The sequence below is a fragment of the Mustela putorius genome, unplaced genomic scaffold, assembly GCF_011764305.1.
Source record: "Mustela putorius furo isolate JIRA1106 unplaced genomic scaffold, ASM1176430v1.1 tig00000281_pilon_pilon_pilon, whole genome shotgun sequence".
NCBI lineage: Eukaryota > Metazoa > Chordata > Mammalia > Carnivora > Mustelidae > Mustela > Mustela putorius.
This window is the reverse complement of record NW_025421343.1, coordinates 1,221,255-1,243,937: the sequence shown is the minus strand read 5'-3', so window position 1 is coordinate 1,243,937 and position 22,683 is coordinate 1,221,255. Positions and strand designations below refer to the sequence as shown.

General features: G+C 47.1%; 1 protein-coding gene across 2 annotated transcripts in view; it reads left to right on the top strand.

Annotated features, from left to right (window-relative positions):
• The window catches only part of ADD2 (adducin 2), a 103,974-nt gene extending 82,838 nt beyond the window's left edge, over nucleotides 1-21,136 (top strand). For both annotated transcript variants that reach the window (XM_004742146.3, XM_004742147.1), the window contains exons 10-16: nucleotides 2,075-2,248; nucleotides 6,978-7,235; nucleotides 8,337-8,456; nucleotides 9,354-9,443; nucleotides 11,393-11,540; nucleotides 13,086-13,211; nucleotides 18,659-21,136. In XM_004742146.3, the coding sequence (XP_004742203.1) occupies nucleotides 2,075-2,248; nucleotides 6,978-7,235; nucleotides 8,337-8,456; nucleotides 9,354-9,443; nucleotides 11,393-11,540; nucleotides 13,086-13,211; nucleotides 18,659-18,966 (1,224 nt within the window). In that variant the 3' untranslated portion in view covers nucleotides 18,967-21,136. The remainder of the gene's footprint in view (nucleotides 1-2,074; nucleotides 2,249-6,977; nucleotides 7,236-8,336; nucleotides 8,457-9,353; nucleotides 9,444-11,392; nucleotides 11,541-13,085; nucleotides 13,212-18,658) is intronic.
• The last annotated feature ends 1,547 nt before the right edge of the window (nucleotides 21,137-22,683 follow it).

The window sequence follows — 22,683 nt, the reverse complement described above, 5'->3', positions numbered from 1 at the left end:
AACTGATGGGGGAAGAGAGAGGTGGGAGGAGGCCCAGCTCTTGTAAGGATGTGGGCAGTTCTCTCCTCCGTGAATAACTAGTCCCCTGGGCACATCGTTTCTTTCATAGTAAAACCTCGGCATATATTGATCATAAACACTGACGTGGCACTCTCAGCACCAGGTGTTTTATAATTATCACCCTCCGTAATGCTCATAAGGTAGATACTACTATTTTTTTCATTTTACAGATGAGAAAACAGCCACAGAGAGGGTAAATAGCTGCCCCAGGCCACACAGCAAGTGTCCGTGCCAGGATTCAAACCCAGGCAGCCTGTCCAAGTCCATGTTCTTAAACACTACACTGCATTGCCTGGTGGGAGGTGGAGGGGAGATGACAGTCTGCGGGAAAGATCAGCTGACAGCACTCCAAGTCAGGATTCCAGGGTCCCAAGCCCTGCCTTGGCCAGATGAGGGTCTGGGATGAACAAGGTAATGGATCTTCCAGCTGGGATTCGCTGCCATTGAGAATGCATTCCCTCGCACTCAGCCTTTGGAGTACGCGGGACTTCGGCATGAGAAAACATGGCAACGGAGGCCCAAACCGGAATTAGTGAACGAACATAGCAAAAAGGTGGATTTGCACTCTGTAATCTGTATCAACTCACCGTAACCCTTCTAACCTTTGGACACAGTGTAGTAGGCTGCCTCACTAAGCGTGCAGCTGGCTATCTTCCAGGGATACTGGACAAGGACCCTTAGCTTTGGTAGGAGGATGACATCAGTGACTATTCAAGTCTCCACCTTTGCCAGATAAAAATGCAGCCCAAATGAGTGTTCTTGCTTCCACCTCTTCACAGTGTGACAGGGGTCACCTTGCAAAGGTGGCCTGGCTGACCTCCAGGAAGTCTTATAGGAGCCATTTGTTACACTGGTGGATCTAACACGCTCTGGGGGGGTGTGACGGGTCCTCACGGGCTCATAGATGCATGTTGGCCAGCAAGCTCAATTGCATCCTTTCCTTTTCAATAAAAACGGGAACACTGGAAGTTTATATAATCAAATCCTTCTCCTGCAATAAGTAGGCTTACAGGAGATATCAAATATTAATCTGATTGCAGCACAGGACACCTGGCTCCCTGCCAAGAAGACTCGGAAACCACGTTCTCTCCCTCTTGCTGGTCTCACCCTGGATGCCAAATCATAACCAATTATATCTGAGTAGACAGATAGGTGGGTATGGAATTAGATGGGTATGGAATTAGAAAATGAGATTAATTAGATTAATAAATGTTTTCTAGGATCATTCTAAAATCACCTGCTGTACACACACACAACTCTTGTCCTAATACTCAGCTCATCGCTGGCAGCCACTTGTTATGTCCCCTTGCTGTGGAGCCCAGACAGTGGGGCAAACGCTCCAAGAGCACCAGTGAAGCCTCTTGACCCTCCACAGGGCCTGGCTGTGTATGCCCACCCCTTCAGGTGTCTTCTTCCTCTGGGTTTCCTCAACTGAGCGTACTACTGTGGAAGATGAGCTCTGCCTTTAGCCCAGCTCATTCGGGCCATCAGGCTACTCTCTTGTTTTATTGGCCAAGGAGCCAGCCTATTTCTTTCAAGTGATTTTTTGCTTTAAAAAAAAAAAAAGCAAGGGGAGATATTTCAAACTCACAGAAATATGCAGAAGAATAATAACACCCACTACCCACCACTCAGATTCAAAAAGTAAAAGCCTTTTTACTTATTACTGACAAGAATTGAAAATTAAAGTCCCCTTTGGAGTTCTTTCTGACCGTACTCCCCACCCTCCCCAGAAATAATCACAAACTGAGGTTGGTCAGTATCCCAGGTAATTTTTCAGCCCTCTGTATTGCTTTATTCCTAAGGTTTAACACTTGTTCTTCCACATCTTCTATAGTTTCTACGAACTAACATGAGGAAAAAACGGCAAAGACCTCTTTCCCTGAAAGTGGGTTCATGTCCAGTAACTTTGGTGTAGCTTTTCCCCTGGGCAGGAAAAAGCCAACTACAGCTCACATTTCTGGATATATGTCCATGCACACACATACTGAGGTCCTTCTGCTCTTCACTGTAGGTCTCTGCCCTGTCCGGCGCTGGGGGAGTGGACAACCTCATCCTCCTGGAAGAGAAGCACCGACCCCATCAAGTGGGCTCCGTGCAGTGGGCAGGGAGCACCTTCGGGCCCATGCAGAAGAACCGGCTGGGGGAGCACGAGTTTGAGGCCCTCATGAGGATGCTGGACAACCTGGTGGGTCTCCTGCCATTGCCCTTCCCAGCTAGTTGGTTGAGACTCAGTGCCCTGGAACCAGTCAGGGGGGACACAGTACGTGGGCATGAGAACAGCATCAGGGTGAAGTTGTTAAAGCCTCATTGATTGGCAAGTGTCTCAGAATTTGTGGTCATTCTACAAGTAGTTGAGTTTCCTTAAATGATGGCCTTCACTGCCCCTGTTCTGAAGGCTGTCGATGACATCTTATATTGTGGCTCAGTTCACTCTTTAATAGTTAGTTCTGCCTTTGTTATCTCGTGACTTTAATGTAGAAACCACATAATACTCTAATTTCCTTATTCTGATGAGCAGCATTCGAACAACACCCTGTCGTAATGACTGAATGAATCAATCATGTAAGGAGTTAACTGGTATGTGTCTAGGTGGGCTTTAAATGATACAAAATCTTGGGGCACCTGGGTAGCTCACTGGGTTAAAGCCTCTGCCTTCAGCTAGGATCATGGTCCCAGGGTCCTGGAATCCAGCCCCGCATCAGACTCTCTGCTCAGCAGGGAGCCTGCTTCCTCCCTCTCTCTCTCTGTCTGCCTCTCTGCCTACTTGTGATCTGTCTGTCAAATAAATAAATAAAATCTTAAAAAAAAATAAAGGATACAAAATCTAACATTTTAGTTGATAATATGACATATAGACAGTTGGAGAACAAAAAGAAAGCATGCACGATGAGAAGCTAGTTGCAGGAAGAGATCATAACTTCTTTGATTGCTCAGAGAAGTGAAGATGAAACCTATCCTTGGACCATTTCTATATCTGATTTATGTTCCCTTACTCACTGCTACTACCTTGGACCCTCTTATTGTGTCCAGGTTATTGCAATAGTTAATCTTTTTCTCCTTACCTCCAGTCCCTCCAAACCATCCCTATCTTATTACTAGGCTGATTGTGAGGGTCATAGATTATTTTTCAAATAATGAAAAACACAACCCACCTTGAAGATACAGTTCCCCTTAAGACTCATGTGCCAAGTAACCCATGCCTAAAAGCACCAGTGCCAGACAGTTTCATATGGGAATTCTTTCAAATCTTTAAGAAGACAGACAAACAAAAAGACCCCTTTTTTAAAAGATTGTATTTATTTATTTGAGAGAGAGAGAGAGTGCACAAGCAGGGGGAGCAGCAGGCAGAGGAAGAAGGAGAATCAGGCTCCCCACTGAATAGGAGCCTGAGGTAGGGCTTGATCCCAGGACTCCAGGATCATGACCTGAGCCAAAGGCAGGTATTTAACCAACTGAGGCACCCAGGCACCCAAGATACAGACAATTCTTATGCCATTTAAATTGTTTCAGAGAGTGAAAGTGGGACATGAAACCGTAATAATTATAATACATTCAGACCAATCTTGCTTTGAGTTGATAAAAAGTGCTACATGAAAGCTAGCAGGTAGTATCCTGTATAACATTAGAGTAATAATACATAAAAACCAAGTGAAGGCTCATTCCTAGTATTCAAGGATGGTTTAATATTATAAATCTTTTAAATATATTTCATGATATTAGTGCATCAAATGACCTTTTGGCCATTAATAAATATCAAAAATCATTTGATAAAAAGGTAGTATCACTTTATACAAATAATAGCTGTTAAGAGAGGAGAAGACTTATTTGACATGATTAAAATGATATTTTTCTCAAAACAAGAGTCAATATCCTGGTAAAACACTAGAAGAATTTCCATTAAATTTTTAAATAAAACAAGTGATTCTTGCTGTCCAAACTTTTATTACTGTTCTGGAGTAACACTGGAACTCAATCTAAAGTGGTGAGGTATAAAAACAAAACAGATGCTGAAAAGGAAACAAAATCACTATTCAGTTTAGATAGTATGGTTACATGTCTATAAAATGTCAAAGAGTCAACAAAGAAAAAATATTAGAAATAATGAGTACCTTTTAAAGTAGTCAGTTATGGGGACGCCTGGGTGGCTCAGTTGGTTAAGCGGCTGCCTTCGGCTCGGATTGTGATCCCAGCATCCTGGGATAGAGTCCCACATTGGGCTCCTTGCTCGGCAGGGAGCCTGCTTCTCGCTCTGCCTCTACTGCCACTCTGCCTGCCTGTGCTCTCTCTCTCTCTGGCAAATAAATAAAATCTTAAAAAAAAAATTAAAAAAAATGTTTTAAGTAGTCAGTTATGAAGATATATTTAGAAGTTAGTAGCTTTTTTTGCATCTCAACATATAATATATTTGAAAATATAGTAATGGGAGAAAATAGCCCATTTGCAAATGTAAAAAGAACATAAAACATGAAGCAGAACTGATTTAAAGAAAACCGTAATTCTTTACCAATAGGCATCAAGAGAACACCTGAATTTAATAAAGAGCCACAATTTCCTGTTGGTTAGAAAATTCCATAGGGTTAAAGGTTGCCTTTCCAAACTCCATGTAATTCCTTTAGTGAGAGGGGAGCACAGAGGACTTAGAAAAAATGTTTTTCTAAGTTTACTTCAGAATGGGATGGAAATCCTATAGAAAGAAAAGCAATTAGGGAAACTTGTCCCATCACAAGGTAAATCATGAAAAACTTCAACAACTAAACAGAAGAGCAGAGGGGCACCAGGGAAGAATGAACAGGAGAATCAGTGGGACAGCTTAGAGAGAATCCAGAAATAGTTCCAAAATGGATGAGAATTTAACACGGGCAAGAAGGCATCTTATAAAGCAGTGGGAGAAAGATTGCTGGCCCTTTGGGAAATAAATAAGGTGGATCATTCCTTTCAACAAGATGAATTCCTGATTTATCAAAAATTTGAGCATAAAAAGTAAATTCATATAGGTATTAAAAAGAAGATTTATATTTTTGATGCTCTTGTGTTGGGAAAGAACTTGTCAGGTATGGTGAGAAAGTGTGAAATCATGATGGCAAATATTAACAGATATGATTATATTTAAATGGAAAATGTACATTTTTATAAATTATCCCTCCCATCATAAACAAAGCTAAAAGACAAACTATGGAGGAAAATACTGCAACATCTGTGACAGTCAAAAAATTAATACCCTTAATGTAGGAGGAGGTATTATGAATCAATGTGAAAACAATAAATATCTCAACAGAAAAACGAACCAAGAACACAAGCAATTTACAAAGGAAGACATTCAAGTGGCCATTGAAAATATCTAGTTTTACTATTAATCAAAAAAGAATTTAAAAAATTGGAGGATTTTACTTTTAACACTTCTGATTGCCAAAGATTTTTTTTTAGATTTTTAAAAATATTTATTTATTTGACACAGAGAGAGATCACAAGTAGGTAGAGAGGCAGGCAAAGAGACAGGAAGGGAAGCAGGCTCCCTGCTGAACAGAGAGCCAATGTGGGGCTCCATCCCAGGACCCTGGGACCACAACCCGAGCTGAAGGCAGAGGCCTTAACCCACTGAGCCACCCAGGCGCCCCCAAAGATTTTTTTTTTAACCTCAGCAATATTCAGCAGGTGGGAGGGAGATGAGAGCTGGGAACTCCAGCCCAACTGGTAGAAGTATAAATTGGCTCAACATGTTGGGAAGATGTTAAATACATTAAAACTTTTAATATATATCCCTTGGCCCGATAATTTTTATTCTAGGAATTCAAGAAGAGAATAATTTAAAGAACGAAAGAAAATACATTTGCCTAAAGAAAAATGTATAAAGATATTATTTTTATGATATTTATATTATATGATAAATTTATAATATTATTTATGATATTTTAAAAATGACAAAGTGTCAGTGCTATCAATTACTTTTTACTAAATCATAAAAAAATAAAGGTTTCTATGTATTATAGGTTCAATAATGTGGAAAATATGTCAGTCATATCAATAAACTAAAAAAGCAGCTTGTAAAGTTGCTTATGCAGTATGGTCCCATTTTTATACAGTTATATATATATATTCTGTAGTTATATATATGCTAACACACATGCATATATATATATATTACAGAGATGACCAGAAAGATTTTTAGTGGTTATCTCTGGGGATGAGATTTTTTTTTAATAGAACCCACTTTTTTCTTGTGTTTTTCCACATTGCCTGATTTTTCTAGATAGGTCTGTATTTATAATTGGAAAAATATTTTAATATCTCTTTAATATATTAAAAAAAGAAGAAGAAGAAGATAGCCAAGAAAGAATCATATGAGGAGGTGTCAAGGTGGCTGAATGTTCCCACCAAGCAGGAATCATTTCTATCTCTGTGGGACATGGTCTTGCTTAGGAGACAGGGATGTTCCTGAGTCAGGCTCAGGGTTCCAAGAAGGAAATGGTTTAGAAGGCTTGGAGTCAAGAAAATGAGGCTGACTGTTAGAAAGAGCTGGCAGGCTTTTAAAAATGCTGCAGCCCAGATCGCACCCCTCTCCACCGGAAGTCAGCCACTCTGAGGAGGGCCCAGGATCCCAGTGTGTAGCCAGGGCCCAGGACACCTGGAGTAGATGGAAAATTGGAGCACCGTTAGGGTAAGGAGCCTTGTCTGTCTGGTCTGCAAGTTTCTAGGGATTTCCTCAGCTCTGAGGAAGGAAGGAAGGAAGAGGCTGGGGGGCCAGGAGAAGGGAACAATTCTGAAACACATCAAAGGAGCAGCAAGGCCGACATTGTGTTATGGAGTTTTTGGGTTAAACTGAGTCCTTCAGAAAGAAGGGGGGCGAAATGTGTGTGCGATATGTGCGTGGGGGCCATGTTCCCCACAGTAAGTGGTTCTGTTTCTGTCCTTTTTAGGGTTACAGAACAGGCTACCCATACCGATACCCCATTGTTCAAGAGAAAACCAAACACAAAAGTGAGGTGGAGATCCCAGCCACTGTCACAGCCTTCGTGTTTGAGGAGGACGGCGCCCCGGTGCCCGCCCTGCTGCAGCATGCCCAGAAGCAGCAGAAGGAGAAGACCCGTTGGCTCAACACTCCCAACACCTACTTGCGGGTCAATGTGGCCGATGAGGTCCAGAGGAGCATGGGCACCCCCCGGCCCAAGACCACAGTAAGGAGGAGATCAGGGTGGCGGGAGGGCATGTGGCTCCCTCTGTGGGCCAAGCAGCTTTAAAAGGAGAACAGAACAAATATCCCCTGGGCTGGGTTATTCCCTTTAGGGCTTCCTCTTGGGCATCTAGGAGCAGCTGTTCATGCCCATAGAGCCTCTGATCACCAGTTTCTTGCAACTCTGCAGTGAGTTTTGGGGCCGCGGAGCAAATTTCTCCAAGGGGGGATATTTCTCTAGGGGGCTGGACCTCACTCCCAACAGCACAAAACCCAGGAGCAATTGGCTTTTGCTTCTTGCTCCCCCTTTTACAGAGTCCTTCTGGGAAGTTCATGGGCATCCAACATTTGGACTGTCCATCTGGTGCAAACCCAGAAGGTGGGTGGGATATTAATTTCTATTGTCTCCCCCCTCCCCCACCTTCTCTGTCTCTCTGTCTCTTTCTCTCTCTCTGTCTCCCTAACACACACACCAGTACACACACATGTCAACTCTAATTTGCTGTTTCATTAACAGTTAAGTATCTGAAAGCCAAGTAGAATAGCTCTTCATTAGAAAAAAAAAAAATGAAGCCCTACAAATTAAAATCAGTAAGTCAGGGCACCTAGGTGACTCAGTTGGCACTGGACTCTTCAGCTCGAGTCATGATCTCAGTCAGGGTTGTGAGATCGAGCTTTACGTGCTCCGTGTGGAGTCTGTTTGAGATTCTCTCTCTCCCTGTCCCCCTGGTCTCTCTCTCTCTCTCCCCCATCTCTCTCTCCCTCTACATAAGTAAATAAAATTGAAAATCAATAAGTCATATGATACTAAAGTTCAAGTGGCTGCCTGTTTGTCACATTGGTTGTCAAGGTTCTGAGCCCCACTCTCCAGCGCTCTTGATGGCTGACTGTTGATCCGGGGGCCTTCTTTGGCAACCAGGTCATTTGTTCCCCATCTCTGTTTTGGGAGACAGACAGACCTGAAGGAGGCCCAAGAAGGGAGAACATCTTTGCATAGGCTTGCTGACCTTCCATGGAGGGCCGGTTGGCCCAGATCTCAGGGGTGGGCCATCGGGGAGGACATGGTGATTTATTCCTTTGCCTTACCCTGGCCTTGTGTGTTCAGTGGATGAAGGCTGATGAGGTGGAGAAATCCAGCAGTGGCATGCCAATACGGATCGAAAACCCAAACCAATTTGTGCCTCTCTATACCGACCCCCAAGAAGTACTGGACATGCGGAACAAGGTAAGACGGGAGCTGCGTCTCTTACCATCTCTTCTCCCTCAAGCAGGGAGCCATCTCAGGTCCCACAAATATGAGCTGATTTTTTGGGATGTACCTTTCTTATCAAAACCCCAGATTCTGCTTAGGGGAAAGAAACAACCATTTATGGGCCCAATTCTAGCACTGTGCTAATTCTATACTTAATGTGGTCCTAAATAACCCTCATGCATAAAGAGGGCTTGTGTGAGACATTAGATACACCTAAAAAACCGGCCCACAAATTGAGTTTTTGTGAATCTTATGCTGTTCTCCTTTTGGCTCATTTTCAAAATTTCAAAATCCTTTATATTTATCTCTCAACCTTTGCTTTACAGTTCACTCACTCACATTTCTCATGTTACTTTAAAAACTTAGGTTGTACTAGAACCCCTCCAAAAGGTCGGGTGCACTCCCAGAGCAGTGATTTACTGTATGGTTCAAGGACCCTCTGCAAGGTTGGTTTAAAATGCACATGTTCGGGTCCATCCTCTTGTTCCTCCCCAAGGAGGGACTCCAATTCAGTAGTTATAGGGTGGCACCAGGACTTTGTGATGGTCAAGAAATTTCTCAGGGGCTTCAGTGAAGCGTGAGGATCCCCATCAGGGATCTCCTGTGCCTTGTCTCAGTCTTCACCTCTTACAGTTACCTCCTCAGAGTTCACGAGAATCTGGTATTTTACATAAACTGACCATTTGTCTCTTAGAGGACACACTGTGTTAAGCAATAGGGGAAAGAGACCCCTCACCCCCACCGGAGGACCTTTGTAGACCCTGTCACAGGGCACACGAGACACCAGGATGCCCTCTGAATGCTCCCCTCCCAAACTCCACACGCTGATGCTCAACAGCGAGCTCACTCTCCCCTTCCCTTGCCTCACAGATTCGAGAACAAAACCGACAAGACGTGAAGTCGGCCGGGCCTCAGTCCCAGCTCCTGGCCAGTGTCATCGCTGAGAAGAGTCGAAGCCCGGTACAGCAGAAGCTGCCCCTGTCTGCAGGGGAAACGTGTTTGCCTTCTGGGTCTTCAGTGCTTGGGGCTGGGCAGCAGGACCCCTGAGTCCTCATGCCCATCTTCCCCTGATCTTGGGTGCTGGTGCTCTTGCTACAGGACAGACGCTGTGAGGACCAGGGACAGTGTGTCATTGCCCCCTGTGGGTCCCGGGCAGGGGGACAGCAGCCCAGCCTGCCCCCAGAGTGATGCTGACTTCCATGCTTTACCCATGGAACTCCACTCTGCCCTTTACTGGTATCCTGCAAAGTGGGCATCACGCGAGTATGGCCGGCAGCTCCCGGCTGCTCCAGGCCTGCCTGCCCTGAGCGTTTCTGGCCTCTGTGCGTGGATATGGCATCATGAGGCCATAGCCCTGGGAAGATGCTCACGGGGTCGCAGAGAGGAGGCATGTACATAAGGACTGGTGCTCCATTTGGGACGATTAGTTGCCCACACAAACCCCCACAGAGTTAGAAAGTATAAAGTTGTTTCCATGCCTGAGATAGGACAGTGTCTGTCTAGTGCTTAGCAAAAAGGATAAAGATCAGAATTCTGGCTTGTGTTGAAGACCACAGCTACTTATGGCAAGGTAGCCACGTGGATAGCACTTTCCTTAGTGGTGGGAAGGGGAGGGTTACAGGAACTGTTCCTCTCCGGAGAGTAAAGTGAGATCGTTGAGGGTAGGCTGCAGCCCACAAGGTGGGTGCCCATGTAGGGGAGTGTGAAGGTTATGTCATTGTACCACCATTGTCACCCACTGCCACTAGCCAGGATGAGGAATGCCAAAAGTGCCATGGGACCACAGATAGAGAAACCCCATGGTACTGGGGTGGGAGCTCAGTAGAGTGAGCAAAATTGATAAAAACTCTGCCATTTGTGCCAAGTATTCTCCTTGGAGTCCCTTTTCTTGGGACCCTGGGCTTGGATTCTGTTTTGAACTCTGTGATTCCTTAACATAGGCCCGTGCTACTTCTGTTTCTGAAGATGCCACGGGCCGCCCTCAGAGGACCTGGCAGGCCAGGGAAGGCGGCCCCGAGTGCGTGGTGTGGGCCCGCTGCCCTTTGCTCGCCTCCCCTGTGTTTCGTGCTCTTTGGCCGCTCCTCAGCTTCAGGGCGGCGCATTCTCAAGGACCAAGCTGAGGATGCCAAATTAGGAGAGAGGGCTACGGGGTCTGAATTTTAGACCCTGTCATGGGCTAGAGGGGACAAAGGATTCCTGAAGCTCACGCAAGGCCCCGCTGGTGAGCTCCCAGAGGCAGCGGCTCCACAAAGTCCCGCAGGGGTTTTGGCCAGTGTCACCCCCCAATCCCCCCCACCAGGGACCTGCAGTCCAGGCAGGTTGAAGATCCAAGATTCAGGACCTTGGCCCCCTGTAATTTATGACTGTGTGCAAAACAGGACTAACAGTTTGGACTGAGAACGCTGAAGCCATTGTGTGTTTTGCATTTGACTTCCTGCTGTGTGCTATGGCTTGTGCTGCTGTTGGGGGGTGGGAGGAGGGCATGGTGGGGAATGGCTGGCATGAAGCGGGCTTGAGCCAACGCTTTGCTTGCTGGCTTTTGGCTAACTGACTCCGGGCTGTGGACTGTATTTGCGTAGTGATGGCTTGCAAGCATCCGCAGGAGGGACTGCAATAAACGTGTGTCTTCCTTCCACTTGGGAGCATCCTTCGATTTTATTTCCCGGGGCAGAGGGTGGACTCCCTGCATTCATCCAGGCAGTTGCAAAGAACCCAGGTCTGGGGGTGAGGTAGCCGTGGGAAGGAATGAACAAGCCCTGCCCCAAGGCCCTGAGCTGTTTCCGAGGAGCCACATGCCACACTGCCCCTGGCAGAACCGCTGGCAGCCACAAGAGTCTGAGAGGACACTCGGACCTGGGCCCTGACTGCGGCATTCAGAGAGCAACACACACTCTGTGGTTAACTTTCAGTCTACAGAGAGCCAGCTGATGTCCAAGGGCGAGGCAGACACCAAAGACGACTCAGAGGAGACCGTGCCCAACCCCTTCAGCCAACTCACTGACCAGGAGCTGGAGGAATACAAGAAGGAGGTGGAGAGGAAGAAGCTAGAGCTTGACGGTAAATACGCTGGGCTCGCCCGGAGTGGAGGCAGAGTTGGGGGCACCCAGAGGGGCAGCAGAGCAACCAGCAAGGCTCGCTCCCACCAGTGACCCTGGGACCCATGCCTCCCACCTGACAGGCCCCGGGGCTCCGACTAGCCTTGCCTCGCCTTCACATTCAGCCTTTACCTCTCCCTCTTCTCCATCACATTCCCAGTTTGCCCTTCCTGCCCCGTCAGCCAAGTCATATTCTTACCAGAGTGATGCTGTGACTTACGTAATGGTCCTCATGGCCCAGCACCTCACAGTGACATCGTGCTGCCATGACCTTAGTCGGACCCTCTCACCTGGGCTTAAAGGAGGTAATTAATCCTCGTAAGTGCTTAGAACAGAGCCTGGAAGTACGGCGGAGGTCCGATAAACATTAGCTATGATAAGATCATTATAATAGTGATAATTACTAGAAATCTATGAGATCCAGTATAAACCGTTTAGCCTGGCAATGAAAACTCCCACCAGCTACCTCTGGTCTTTTCCTCATTCCTTCTTTATTTCAGAATCTCCAGTCAAGTCCATCTCTCTGTGTTGAGTGCCAGATATGCCTTCACGATCACCTGTATCCTCGCATTCATGCCTTTGTCCCTTCCGGGCATGGTTTCCCTTTTTGGCTATCCTGACCCCAGAACTTCCATCTCAAGCCCCTCTTCCAGCTAAAAAGCCCTCTCTGTCCCTCTCTACCCCACCCCGTCTTTGAGCTGTCCCTTCTCTTTGTTTCAAGAGCACTTAGGGTCTGAGACACAGAGGAATTCAGCTCCTGGTTTTGCCCACCAGGCTGGGCTGTCATTCCCTCAGGAGGACCCTCTTCCATGACCCCCCACCCCACCCAGGGTCAGCCATCTTCCTGGGCACAAGCAGGCCCTAGAAAAACCCTTGCTAGCTTGCTTGAAGTTCTAATGGAACAGTAGAAAAAATAGAAAATGTGGTGTTTTCTATCCCTAGGGATTATTTGGGCTGAACATGAAAATTAGATAAATAATAAATAATAATAATAATAATAAAAAATAAGCCATACGCAGGCTTGGGGTTCACATTGGGGCTGACATCCCACTGGCAGATGTGTTTGGGTGGAGGAAACAGAATACGACTCTGACTCCTCCCATTTGCCTCCCTGCTCCCCAAGATGTAGTGGCAATTTTTAAAAGTTTGGGGGAAGCAGGTGCACCTGGGTGGCCCAGTGGGTTAAGCCTCTGCCTTCCGCTCAGGTCATGGTCTCAGGGTCCTGGGATCGAGTCCCGCATTGGCTCTCTGCTCAGCAGGCAGCCTGCTTCCCCCTCTCTCTCTGACTGCCTCTCTGCCTGCTTGTGATCTCTCTCTTGCAAATAAATAGAAATAAAATCTTTTTAAAAAAATAAGAATAAAAAGATAAAAGTTTGGGGGAAGCAGCTAACTTCAGTTAGGAGAAATGGGGGCCAGCTGGAAGAAGGCTTTTTTTTTTTTTTTTTAAATAAATATTCTCCTTTCATCTATTTGACCCCTATCCTGGGGTGGTTTTCTGTATTTTCAGGAGAGAAAGAAACCACTGCCGAGGAGCGTGGCTCACCTGTAAGGTCTGCACCAGCTTCTCCAGCACAGAGCCCAGCGAAGTCAGAGACTAAGAGCCCTGTGGTCTCTCCCTCCAAGTCTTTAGACGGTGAGTGGAGCTGAGCAGCTGGATGGGAGGAGGCATCTCCACAGCTCCAATAGGGGTCTACACGGAAGGCAGGGCATACATGCTCACTCCAGGGACCCTGCCTCTCAACAGGACTTGCCTGCTACCCAGAAAGCTTTCTGTTCTGCCGTTTCTAGGGAGTTTGAAATAGAGGTTTCCAAATTTAAGCTTGCTTCATTCACAGGCTGTGACAACACAGCTTATGGTTAAGTCCCTGTCTAAGCAATAATGATTGACTCACAGCCTTCCCACCTCTCACTTAGACTAGGTTGGCTGGTGGGTCTTTCTAGATGCACCAGCCTAGTGCTCAGACTTTAATGTGCTTAGGGATCACCAGGATCTTGTTGCAATGTAGTTTCTGATGCAATAGGTGTCGGGTGGAACCTGAGACTGTATATTCCTAACAAGCTCCCAGGTAAGACTCATGATGTCATTCTCAGCCTTTGGAATCTCAACACACTGGAATTACCTGGCGAGGTTTAAAAATCCTGGCACTGGCCTGGGTCCCACCACAGCATCCCCCGTGGTTCTCAGTTAAATGGTCTGGGGATGGGGTACAGAAGAGTACATTGGAGTTTTAAGATCTCTCCAGCTGCATTAAATTTGTAGCCCAGGCTGAGAACCAGTTCATTAGATATGAGTTTACAGAAGTAAGGTCTAGGCCCTACTCAACTGCTAATTTTAGAAAATCAGATAATCTTTGTGCTTCAGTTTCCTTGTCTGTGAAAGAGACTACCAGTATTTTCCCTTCTTAAGGTTCTTATACATATAAGAAAGTTGTAGATTAGAACATGAAGCATGAAATGGAAAATATAAAAATTTCATTCATAAAGAATGAAATGAAAAGTATAAAAGAAAAAATTAAATGTAAGATCTGATTGTGATTATGATTAATAATATACATACAGTGGATAATAATACTATTATATTATATTATATTATATTAGTCTATACTACCTAGATCATAAAACTGTCTTTATTGAGGTCCTGGAGTCCCTCTAGGCAGGAACACTGCTCCCTAGCTCCCCTGTGATTTTCCCTGTTCTGGATAGAATGACCACACATGTGGATGCTGCTAGAACCCCCCAACCTCTGAGCTCCCTCCACAGGCCGATTGCTGCCTTGAGTGTAGTCCCAGTGTTGCCAGAGGAAACCCATCTGCTTGTGGCCAGAGCTCCAAGTGGATGTCTCCTGACTGTTTGTGTTCATTTTGTCTCATCATGGTGTTATCAACCTGTCTCCACAATGTCTTCCTTTCTCTTCCCATTTGTGCCTTCATCAAAGGAGTTTCCTCCGATTCTGAATACTTGTCTCTGTAGTAAGTATAGAGAGGCTATTTACTAACTCACCCCAACACTTGTAATGGGGGAGGGAGGTCTCTTTTAAAAAAAAAATGTGTTTCTCCTCAGCTTTTTCTTTGGCAACCCTGACTTTGGGAGGTTTCCTGGCCAATTCCACATGTGCTCTGCATGGGCAGGCTTCCCTCCGGGATATGCACACATAGGATGGACTTGTGCACATACACACACTCTCATCCTCACATGGGGCATGCCACCCAGAGGCAACAAGCCTGAACAGTGAAAGGACAGGGGGGCCAGCTCCTGGGTCCTCCCTGTAGAGGAGTCCTTATGGCCCTCATGGGCACATTGACATCCCTTTTCCTAATGGCCCCTCCAAGGAGCCCATGAACTCTTCTAGGGCTGTGGCGCAGAGCCTGAATGGCCCAAGAACAAACTGCCTTCTGGAGATGCTTAGAGCACCTGGCCTGGACCATGTCTTCAGCATCCCCCAGGGGTGCGCACCAGCTGCAGGAGGGAAATCCAAGCGGGAGAGGCAGCTTATGGCAGCAGTGGGACAAGGGATAGTAATCGCATTTCAGCTCCTGGGAACCTCTGGGAGCAACCTCTGCTGTTCAGAGGGACAGAGTGTGGAAGGAGGGGTGTAGGATAACTGCTTACCCACCCCTGACATTATTCCCATGGGTAGCCCTATTCTTGCTCTCTCTGGTGCAAATCTGTGCCTTCATGGAGGGGCACACCCTGGTAGAGTTGTTAGAAAAATCAAGTTCTTCTTCCCTGAAGATTCTGTCCATAGTACAGACAGAGCTGAGCCCGCACGATGAGGCCAGTTGTTGCTGCTTTGGGTAACCAGGGTAGAGCATAGAGGATCATGGCCATGCCACCCGGTGGCTGGCCCCAGCTCCTCAGGGCTGACAAAGCTGAGCCTCCCACTCCCATCAAGGTGAGCGCTTTCACATTAGCTCCGTTGAATCAGGGCTGGCTTTTCACTGCGTGCCACCATGCTCTGGTGCTGCGTCACCTTGGTGTCCCTCCTCCTCTCTCTCCTACCTCAACAGCCTCCCTGAAGGAGACTCTTTCAAACCTTCTTCCTCCACATCTGGTCATCTCTGTCATCGCCTTCTCTTTGACCGGCTTCTGATCCCTGTGCCTGCTGACTCCATCTCCCAATAACCTCTCCGGAGCCCTGGCTGTGCCTGCCGGAAAGAGCCCTGCATTCAGCATCAGATGATCAGCACTGTCACTCACCGACTTTGCCATCTCAAATAAGTCACTTAAAAACCCTGCAGAATGGAGGGCTGCCTAACAAGAATCCTTGTCCTATCCTAAGCCGTAGCACTGTTCCTGGGATAAAATGAGCAAACGGATACAAAAGGGCCTTGTAACTTGCTTCCATCAATCAGTTCTCATTACATACCCTGTTCTTGGGATTGTGAGAGAGAATACAGGCTTGCTGTTTCAAGCCACTAAACTTGGGGGTGGAGGTTGTTACGTAGCAATAGATAATTACTGAATCACAGTGCATAAGAAGAGCTGGTTTTATGGAAGTCCGTTTTTCTGTGGGTTGACCAGGCTCACCTGGATGGTTCTGTTCCATTCAGGTGAGCTGTGGCTGCGTTGGTCCGGGAGCATGACTGAACCGGGACTTCCAAGATGGCATACTCACGTCAGGCGCCTTGGCCGGGACAGCTGGAAGGCTGGGCTCAGCTGGGACACGGGGATGGCTGCGTCTCTGTCTCTCTTCATGTGGTTGTAGGGCCTCTCCATGTGTGTTTCCATCAAGGCAGTCAGACTTCATTACACAGTGGCTCAAGGCTCCCTAAACTCTGAAAGCAGGAACTTCTAGGCCTTCTTAAGTCTTCAGCCTAAGGCTGACTCCTTGGCACTTCCTCAGCATTCTGCTGGTGGCTGTGAACCACAGGGCCAGCTCAGATTCACTGTGGCAGGGGACCACACCTAACTGTGTCCTCTTAAAAAAAAAAAAGAAGAAGAAGATAAATGACACATGAAACTATAAAATGGATATATCAACAATAGATTTAGAGAATTCGGGGCAAGATCATTGTCAAATTTCAGGGGAGGCTTGAGCCAGATCAGAGGATTTAAGAGGCCAACTAGCAGGTAAAGGAGGAGAACAGACAGAAGGTTGAATTTAGACAAGTGTATTGATTTCAAGACTATTGCCAGGTGATGACCATGGGGACACATGGTGCGAGGGTAAGCGTGCAGGCCATCGGAGTACAGGCTGGATGTAGTAGGGAACTTAATAACTGGATGATGAGAGGACATGGGCAAGACAGTAGAAGGATGGAAGGTGTTGGATGCTAAGAGAGAGATAGTCCTCAAGAGCCATCTGGAAGAGGACGTTGACTTGCGTAGAGAAGTTCAGAAGTTAGAAAAGACCTAACAAATAAGAATTTGTCCATAGTCAAACTAGCCCATTCTGTCCCCAGATTTACACCCCTCTGTCCTGTGTCCCATGTAATCATACATTTCTCTGGTCTTTACCCCATCAGGTACCCTAGTTTTTTCCTAAAACTTCCTTCCCCACCCCTTCCTTCTGTAAGTCATACCAGTCCTACGTCCCCCATTGCTCACATTCCTAGAGAGTGGAGCATGCTCAGTACCTTCCTGTGATATGAGATCTCATACAGCTCACTCACACACACCAGCATTCACACACCACACCCACATACCCATTCACAAACTCACATGCCCACACACACAAACTCAGCACAACTCATACACTTAATCCACACACTCACGCACCACACCCCCGTACGTACACAGCTCACTCCACATTCACACACTTACAAATTCACACATGCACACACATCCTCACACACTCACAAACACATGCACACACACGTTCTCATACACTCACACACTCCTTTCAGTTTCACATAGTGAAAAGAGCACAAAACTGGATGTCAGGAGCTTGAGATCTGCTCGCTTTTACTACTTGACTCAGTTTTCATTTCTGTAAAATGGGAGGAGCTGAGCTAGATGATCTTTAAATTCCTTTCTACTTTTCAGAGTCTGTGGTTTTAGAATCCCCCCTCTTCCCTCCCCATCCAGGCATTTCAAAGCTTGAGTGGAAGCAAGGTGGGGGAGAGAGTGGGAAGGTGGAGAAAGGGCAGTAGTGGGGTTCAGTTTCTGGGGCCTGAGCAGCTCTGGCTTTGAACATGGCAGCCATCCAAATAGGTTCCCTCCAGGTGACTGCTAGAGTGGGCCAACCAGGCAACTTCCCCTTTCGTTAATCCTTTTATCTTGGAAATATGCGGTCCATATCACTCAGGGAGTTCCATTCTCCCTCTGCCTTCCCCTTTCTGCCTATTGGAAAGATACTCTCCATTTTTCCAAAAGTTCCTCTTTGGTTATCAGAAATGAGATTGGTATTAAAAACATGTAATTTCCATGTTAACTAACTAGAATTTAAATAAAAGCTTTAAAAAATGTTTAATTTCGGGGGTGCCTGGATGGCTCAGTCGTTAAGCATCTGCCTTTGGCTCAGGTCATGATCCCAGGGTCCTGGGAGCGAGCCCCGCACTGGGCTCCCTGCTCTGCGGGAAGCCTGCTTCTCCCTCTCCCACTCCCCCTGCTTGTATTCCCTCTCTCGCTGTCTCTCTCTCTCTCTCTCTCTGTCAAATAAATAAAATGAAATCTTAAAAAAAAAAAACAAACCACCCTTTAATTTCCATATTTTTACTGGTGAAACTGAACCGGTTACAACAGTTCTTAGATTCTTCCACTGAGTTGTATGTGTTAGTGGTCTCCTCCTTCCTATAACCTCTCTCCTCACCTGGGTCTGTCCCCACATTTCGTCCTACAGAAGCTCTCAACTGGGTCGTATTGCCACATTTGGAACATCATTACCTGTTTACATTTGCAGACAAGGACCCAAAATAAAGGACTTGCCAAGGGCCTGTTCCCAAGGCAGGGTTTCATGAAAGGGGGTACAGGTTTTGGGTGAGAACCCTGCCTAACCCTTTCCCCCTACAATGTCAGCCTGTCCCTCCTTTTGCCCTAGACTTATTTTATAGAACTGCCTAGAAATGGTTCTGTTAGCCGCACATGGAAATTCTCACCTGGTCGAAATCTTACGGGTCGTATCTTTTCATCTTTTCCTAGAAGGTGCTAAGAAGACAGAAACAAGCAAAGCCGCCACAGAGCCTGAAACCACGCAGCCAGAAGGAGTGGTGGTCAACGGGAGGGAGGAAGAACAGACCGCAGAGGAAATTCTCAGCAAAGGCTTGAGCCAGATGACCACCAATGCCGACACAGATGTTGATACCTCTAAGGACAAAACCGAGTCAGTCACCAGCGGCCCCATGTCCCCAGAGGGCTCACCTTCCAAGTCTCCCTCCAAAAAGAAGAAGAAATTCCGAACCCCGTCCTTCCTGAAAAAGAGCAAAAAGAAGGAGAAAGTGGAGTCCTGATGGGTAGTGCCCTTGGGCTCCCATCCACACCCTCTCCCTCCACCCCTTCCCTTCTCCCATCTCTGTCCCTGGAAGCACAGGGCCAAGGAGGGATAGAATAGGACCCTGGATCACACTCTGAGGGGGAACTTAGAGATTACCCAACCAACCCCTCATTTTCCATTTGCCCCAGAGAAATCAGGTGACTTTCCCGAGGTCACACAGCTAGTTAGTGGTAGAGCTTCCACTAGCATTGGGGTCTCCTGGCCCCCGGTCCAGTGCTCTTTCCACTACACAACACTGCCTAGTTGTGGGCTACCTTTGTGAGGATGCGGTCCACCAGTCTGAGCCCAGGGCAGAAGGTCAGAGTGGGCTTCAGAGGCCTCACAAGTCTCAGACCAAATCAGATAGGCCGAGACTTCCCCTGAGCAACGTCCTCTTCCTCACAGGAATCCAATCTCCTGCTAATGGAGCTGTCACAGTTTAGAAATCTCTCTTTTCCATAGGGTCCCTGCCCTGCTGCTCTCAGTAACCAAACTGACCCGTCCCCTACACCAGGAGTTAATCTTTGTTCCCAAGGGCTGATGGCTTAGCTTGTGCTTCCCCAACCACTAACCCTGAGCTTTCTTCATGGAACCTCCTGAATGACAGATGGATGAAGAATTGTAAGAGCAGGCAGACATAAGGGCAAGCCAAGTCAGCCACAGGATCGGGAATCGTTTAATCAATGTAAGAAGCCAGGAACTTGGCCCATTTGAATCGTGCATCTCAGGCGCTTCAAAACTAAAACCAAATTTAGCTTAGAGAAAAGTTGTCTCATGCTCAGGGCGGAAATTTGGGGTAATTCAGATCCTCTGTTGGCTTTGGGTTGTACAAGGAGGATCAAAACAACACAGGAAATGCTATGCCTTTCTAGCTTTGCATGATACATGGAGCAATGTGGCTGTACCTGTTTCACTCCTGTCTGGCAGTCAGGTGTCCCCTGACCTTCCTTCTAACCTGGAAGCACTGGCTCACAGACTGGAACTGGCATCTTACCCTTGGCACCTTGACCTTGGCTCCTTTGGGTTCTGACTCAGTCACTCTGGGTCCAACAGAGGAGAATGAGATGAGCCCTTGAGAATTAATTCTCGTGGATCAGCTATCAGAGCAATCAGCTTGGGTGTCCTTGCCCTGTCACTACCTGTCCATCCCGGGGCCTAGCAAGAGCCACGGCTGCTGCTGTTACCGCCAACACTATACTTTCATACTCTTCTACGGGACACCGATTAATGAGCATTGTTGGCTCCTAAAAAAAATAGACAATCCATTCTCTTTATAGCACAGTGTCTTCAAAGAGTATTTTTCCTTTTTGTTCTGATTAGGGTGAAAGTACTTTTGAAGTTCTTAATCATAGTTTTTCACTTTTGAGCACTTACTTTCTATATACAGACACTGTGCAGGCTTTCCATATGTTATACCCTTGGACGGTCACGATAGTCCTGTGACATGGGTAAGACAGTCCCATGTTACCAGTAAGAAAACTGAGCCCCCAAAAGGACAATTGACTTGCCCCGGGTAACTTGGCTAGAAAGATCCAGAGCCTGGATTTGACCCCTGGGTCAGTCTGAGTCCAGAGCCTCTGTTCTTAACAATTACGATGATTCGAAAACTTGAAATCCCCAAGCGGGGGGTTTAATTTAGTCTAGGACCCATTTCTGTGACTGGTCTCCACTGTGTAATGTCAGCATTTGAAATGAAGGCAGGAAACTATCTGTGTTCTCCCTCATCAGTGCACGTTAGGCTCCTGACAAACGTGGACTGTGGCGAGGCCAGTGCGGACCTCTGACGGAGGAGAGGCAGGAGCCTTCTGGTTGGGCCAGAGTACAGGGGGGTGCTATTTCTTGAGAAGAAAGGAAGCATGACTAAGGAGAACGCAGAACTGTGTCTCTCTCGTGCAGATCCCTAACTGCTATCCCAGCTCCCACTCCGCTCTACTTTCTGATGGGCCTTGTGATGGGCAACCCCGTGGTCAGGGGCATCTGATGTCTCAGAAAAGTCCATGGGAAATGCCTTTAAAAGCCAGTCCTTCGATGCCTTCTTTGAAAAACTAGATTTCACATTCATCCTTTCATCCCTCGCAATATTTGTGAAGCACCCACGAAGCACCAGGCATGATGCCATCATGAAAAGAAACCCCTCGTTGTGGCTAGAATCAGCAGCAGCAAACAGTGTTACGGGACGAATGGAGAGGATGACCACTGATGCAGCTTTTTGTGTGGTTGTAGCTCAGAGATGATGTTGATTGACTCTCCGCATTCAACAAATTCTCTTTATTCCCTTGACCACAACGAGGCCTCATTTAGGTGAAAACGGCCCAGCCTTGCTGGAGGATCGTCCTTGGAATTTATGCCATGGGTCCACCTTTTATTTATGCATTTGTTCCTCCTCATGCCTTCGAACACAACAACCAACAACAGCAAAACCCCATGAGCTTGGGTCATGGGTCGAGTCAGAAGGCAGAACGTAGTCCCTGCCCACAGAGGTTTTTAAGTATCGGAGGCTTGTAGGCAAGTTACGAAAAGGGCAAGGCGGCAGAGATGACATAAGGAAGTAACGATTTATTGTCTTCTGGACCAGAGAAACTTTCCTGAAAGATGTGATGATTGAGTTAGGTTTTCCGACAAGGAGGAATGCTCCAGGAAGACGAAAGGGTTGGTGGGATATTCGTGCGGAGGGGAGAGCATGTGCAAAAGCACAGAAGCACAAAACTCCACGACGGGCCCACGGAGTCACGCAGGAACGCCAGAGCATAAGATGTAATGGGCGGGGGCTTTGTTTCATAGGTGGGCAGGGCTGGCTCAGAGAGAAATCTGCCGAAGTGTGCAACTAGATTTTATACTGAAGGGGGTTTGGAGCTGCTGATGGCTTCCAATCAGGGTGTCATGATCAGCTTGACTTTTACAAAAGTCCACTAGGCGGCTGGGATGGAGAATGGCTGGAGAGGAAGGCGGTGAAGGCCCAGACCTCCTAATGAGGCCTATCAGCTCAGAAATGTGCCTGGTGGCCTGCCTTACACTCCGTTTTCCCTTTAGAGTGCATAGCTTGTTTCCCGCACAGAATTTCACTTCCCCAAAGCTCTGTGAGTAAGGCATCTTAGGAAAGATTTTCAATAAGGAGAGGGAAGCATTCAAAGAGCTAACGCTTGGTGCGGTTTCCAGGTCTGTCTTGCCCCACCGCAGAACTGCCACGGGAGCCGGGAGGCCCTCTGCCGGTTTCTTACTCTTGTGTGAGTGCCGGGGTAGCGCATTGGATGCCGCTACAGGAGACGCGCAGTCTGAACAAAACCGTGGGCTTCTAGGGAGAGGACGGGGCGTTTTCTTTGGGTCTGGAAAAAGTTGGCTGAAAACTTTGACCAGTGTCTGTCTGGAGAAAATGTCTCTACGGGGAGCTCAGAGTGGGTGGGCAGGAGGAGCCGCTGTGCTCGGAGCTGCTGCACTAAGGGCTGAGAACGGGAGCCAGTCTGCAGTGTGACTGATGCCTGAGCTGGAAAGTGGGGAGGTTTGGAGGCTGTTTCCGTGGGAAGTCAGGCAGCGGTGGCTTGGGGAGGCAGCAGGAGAGATGGTTACAGAGACACAACTTGGCTCCAGTGACTCTCTGTGTGCTGGTGGCTGGCACCCAGAAATGATGTGAGAGAACCGTCCACACCATGTGACCTTTCTCAAACTTTGCAAAAAGCTTTGCCAAGAGGCAAGCCTC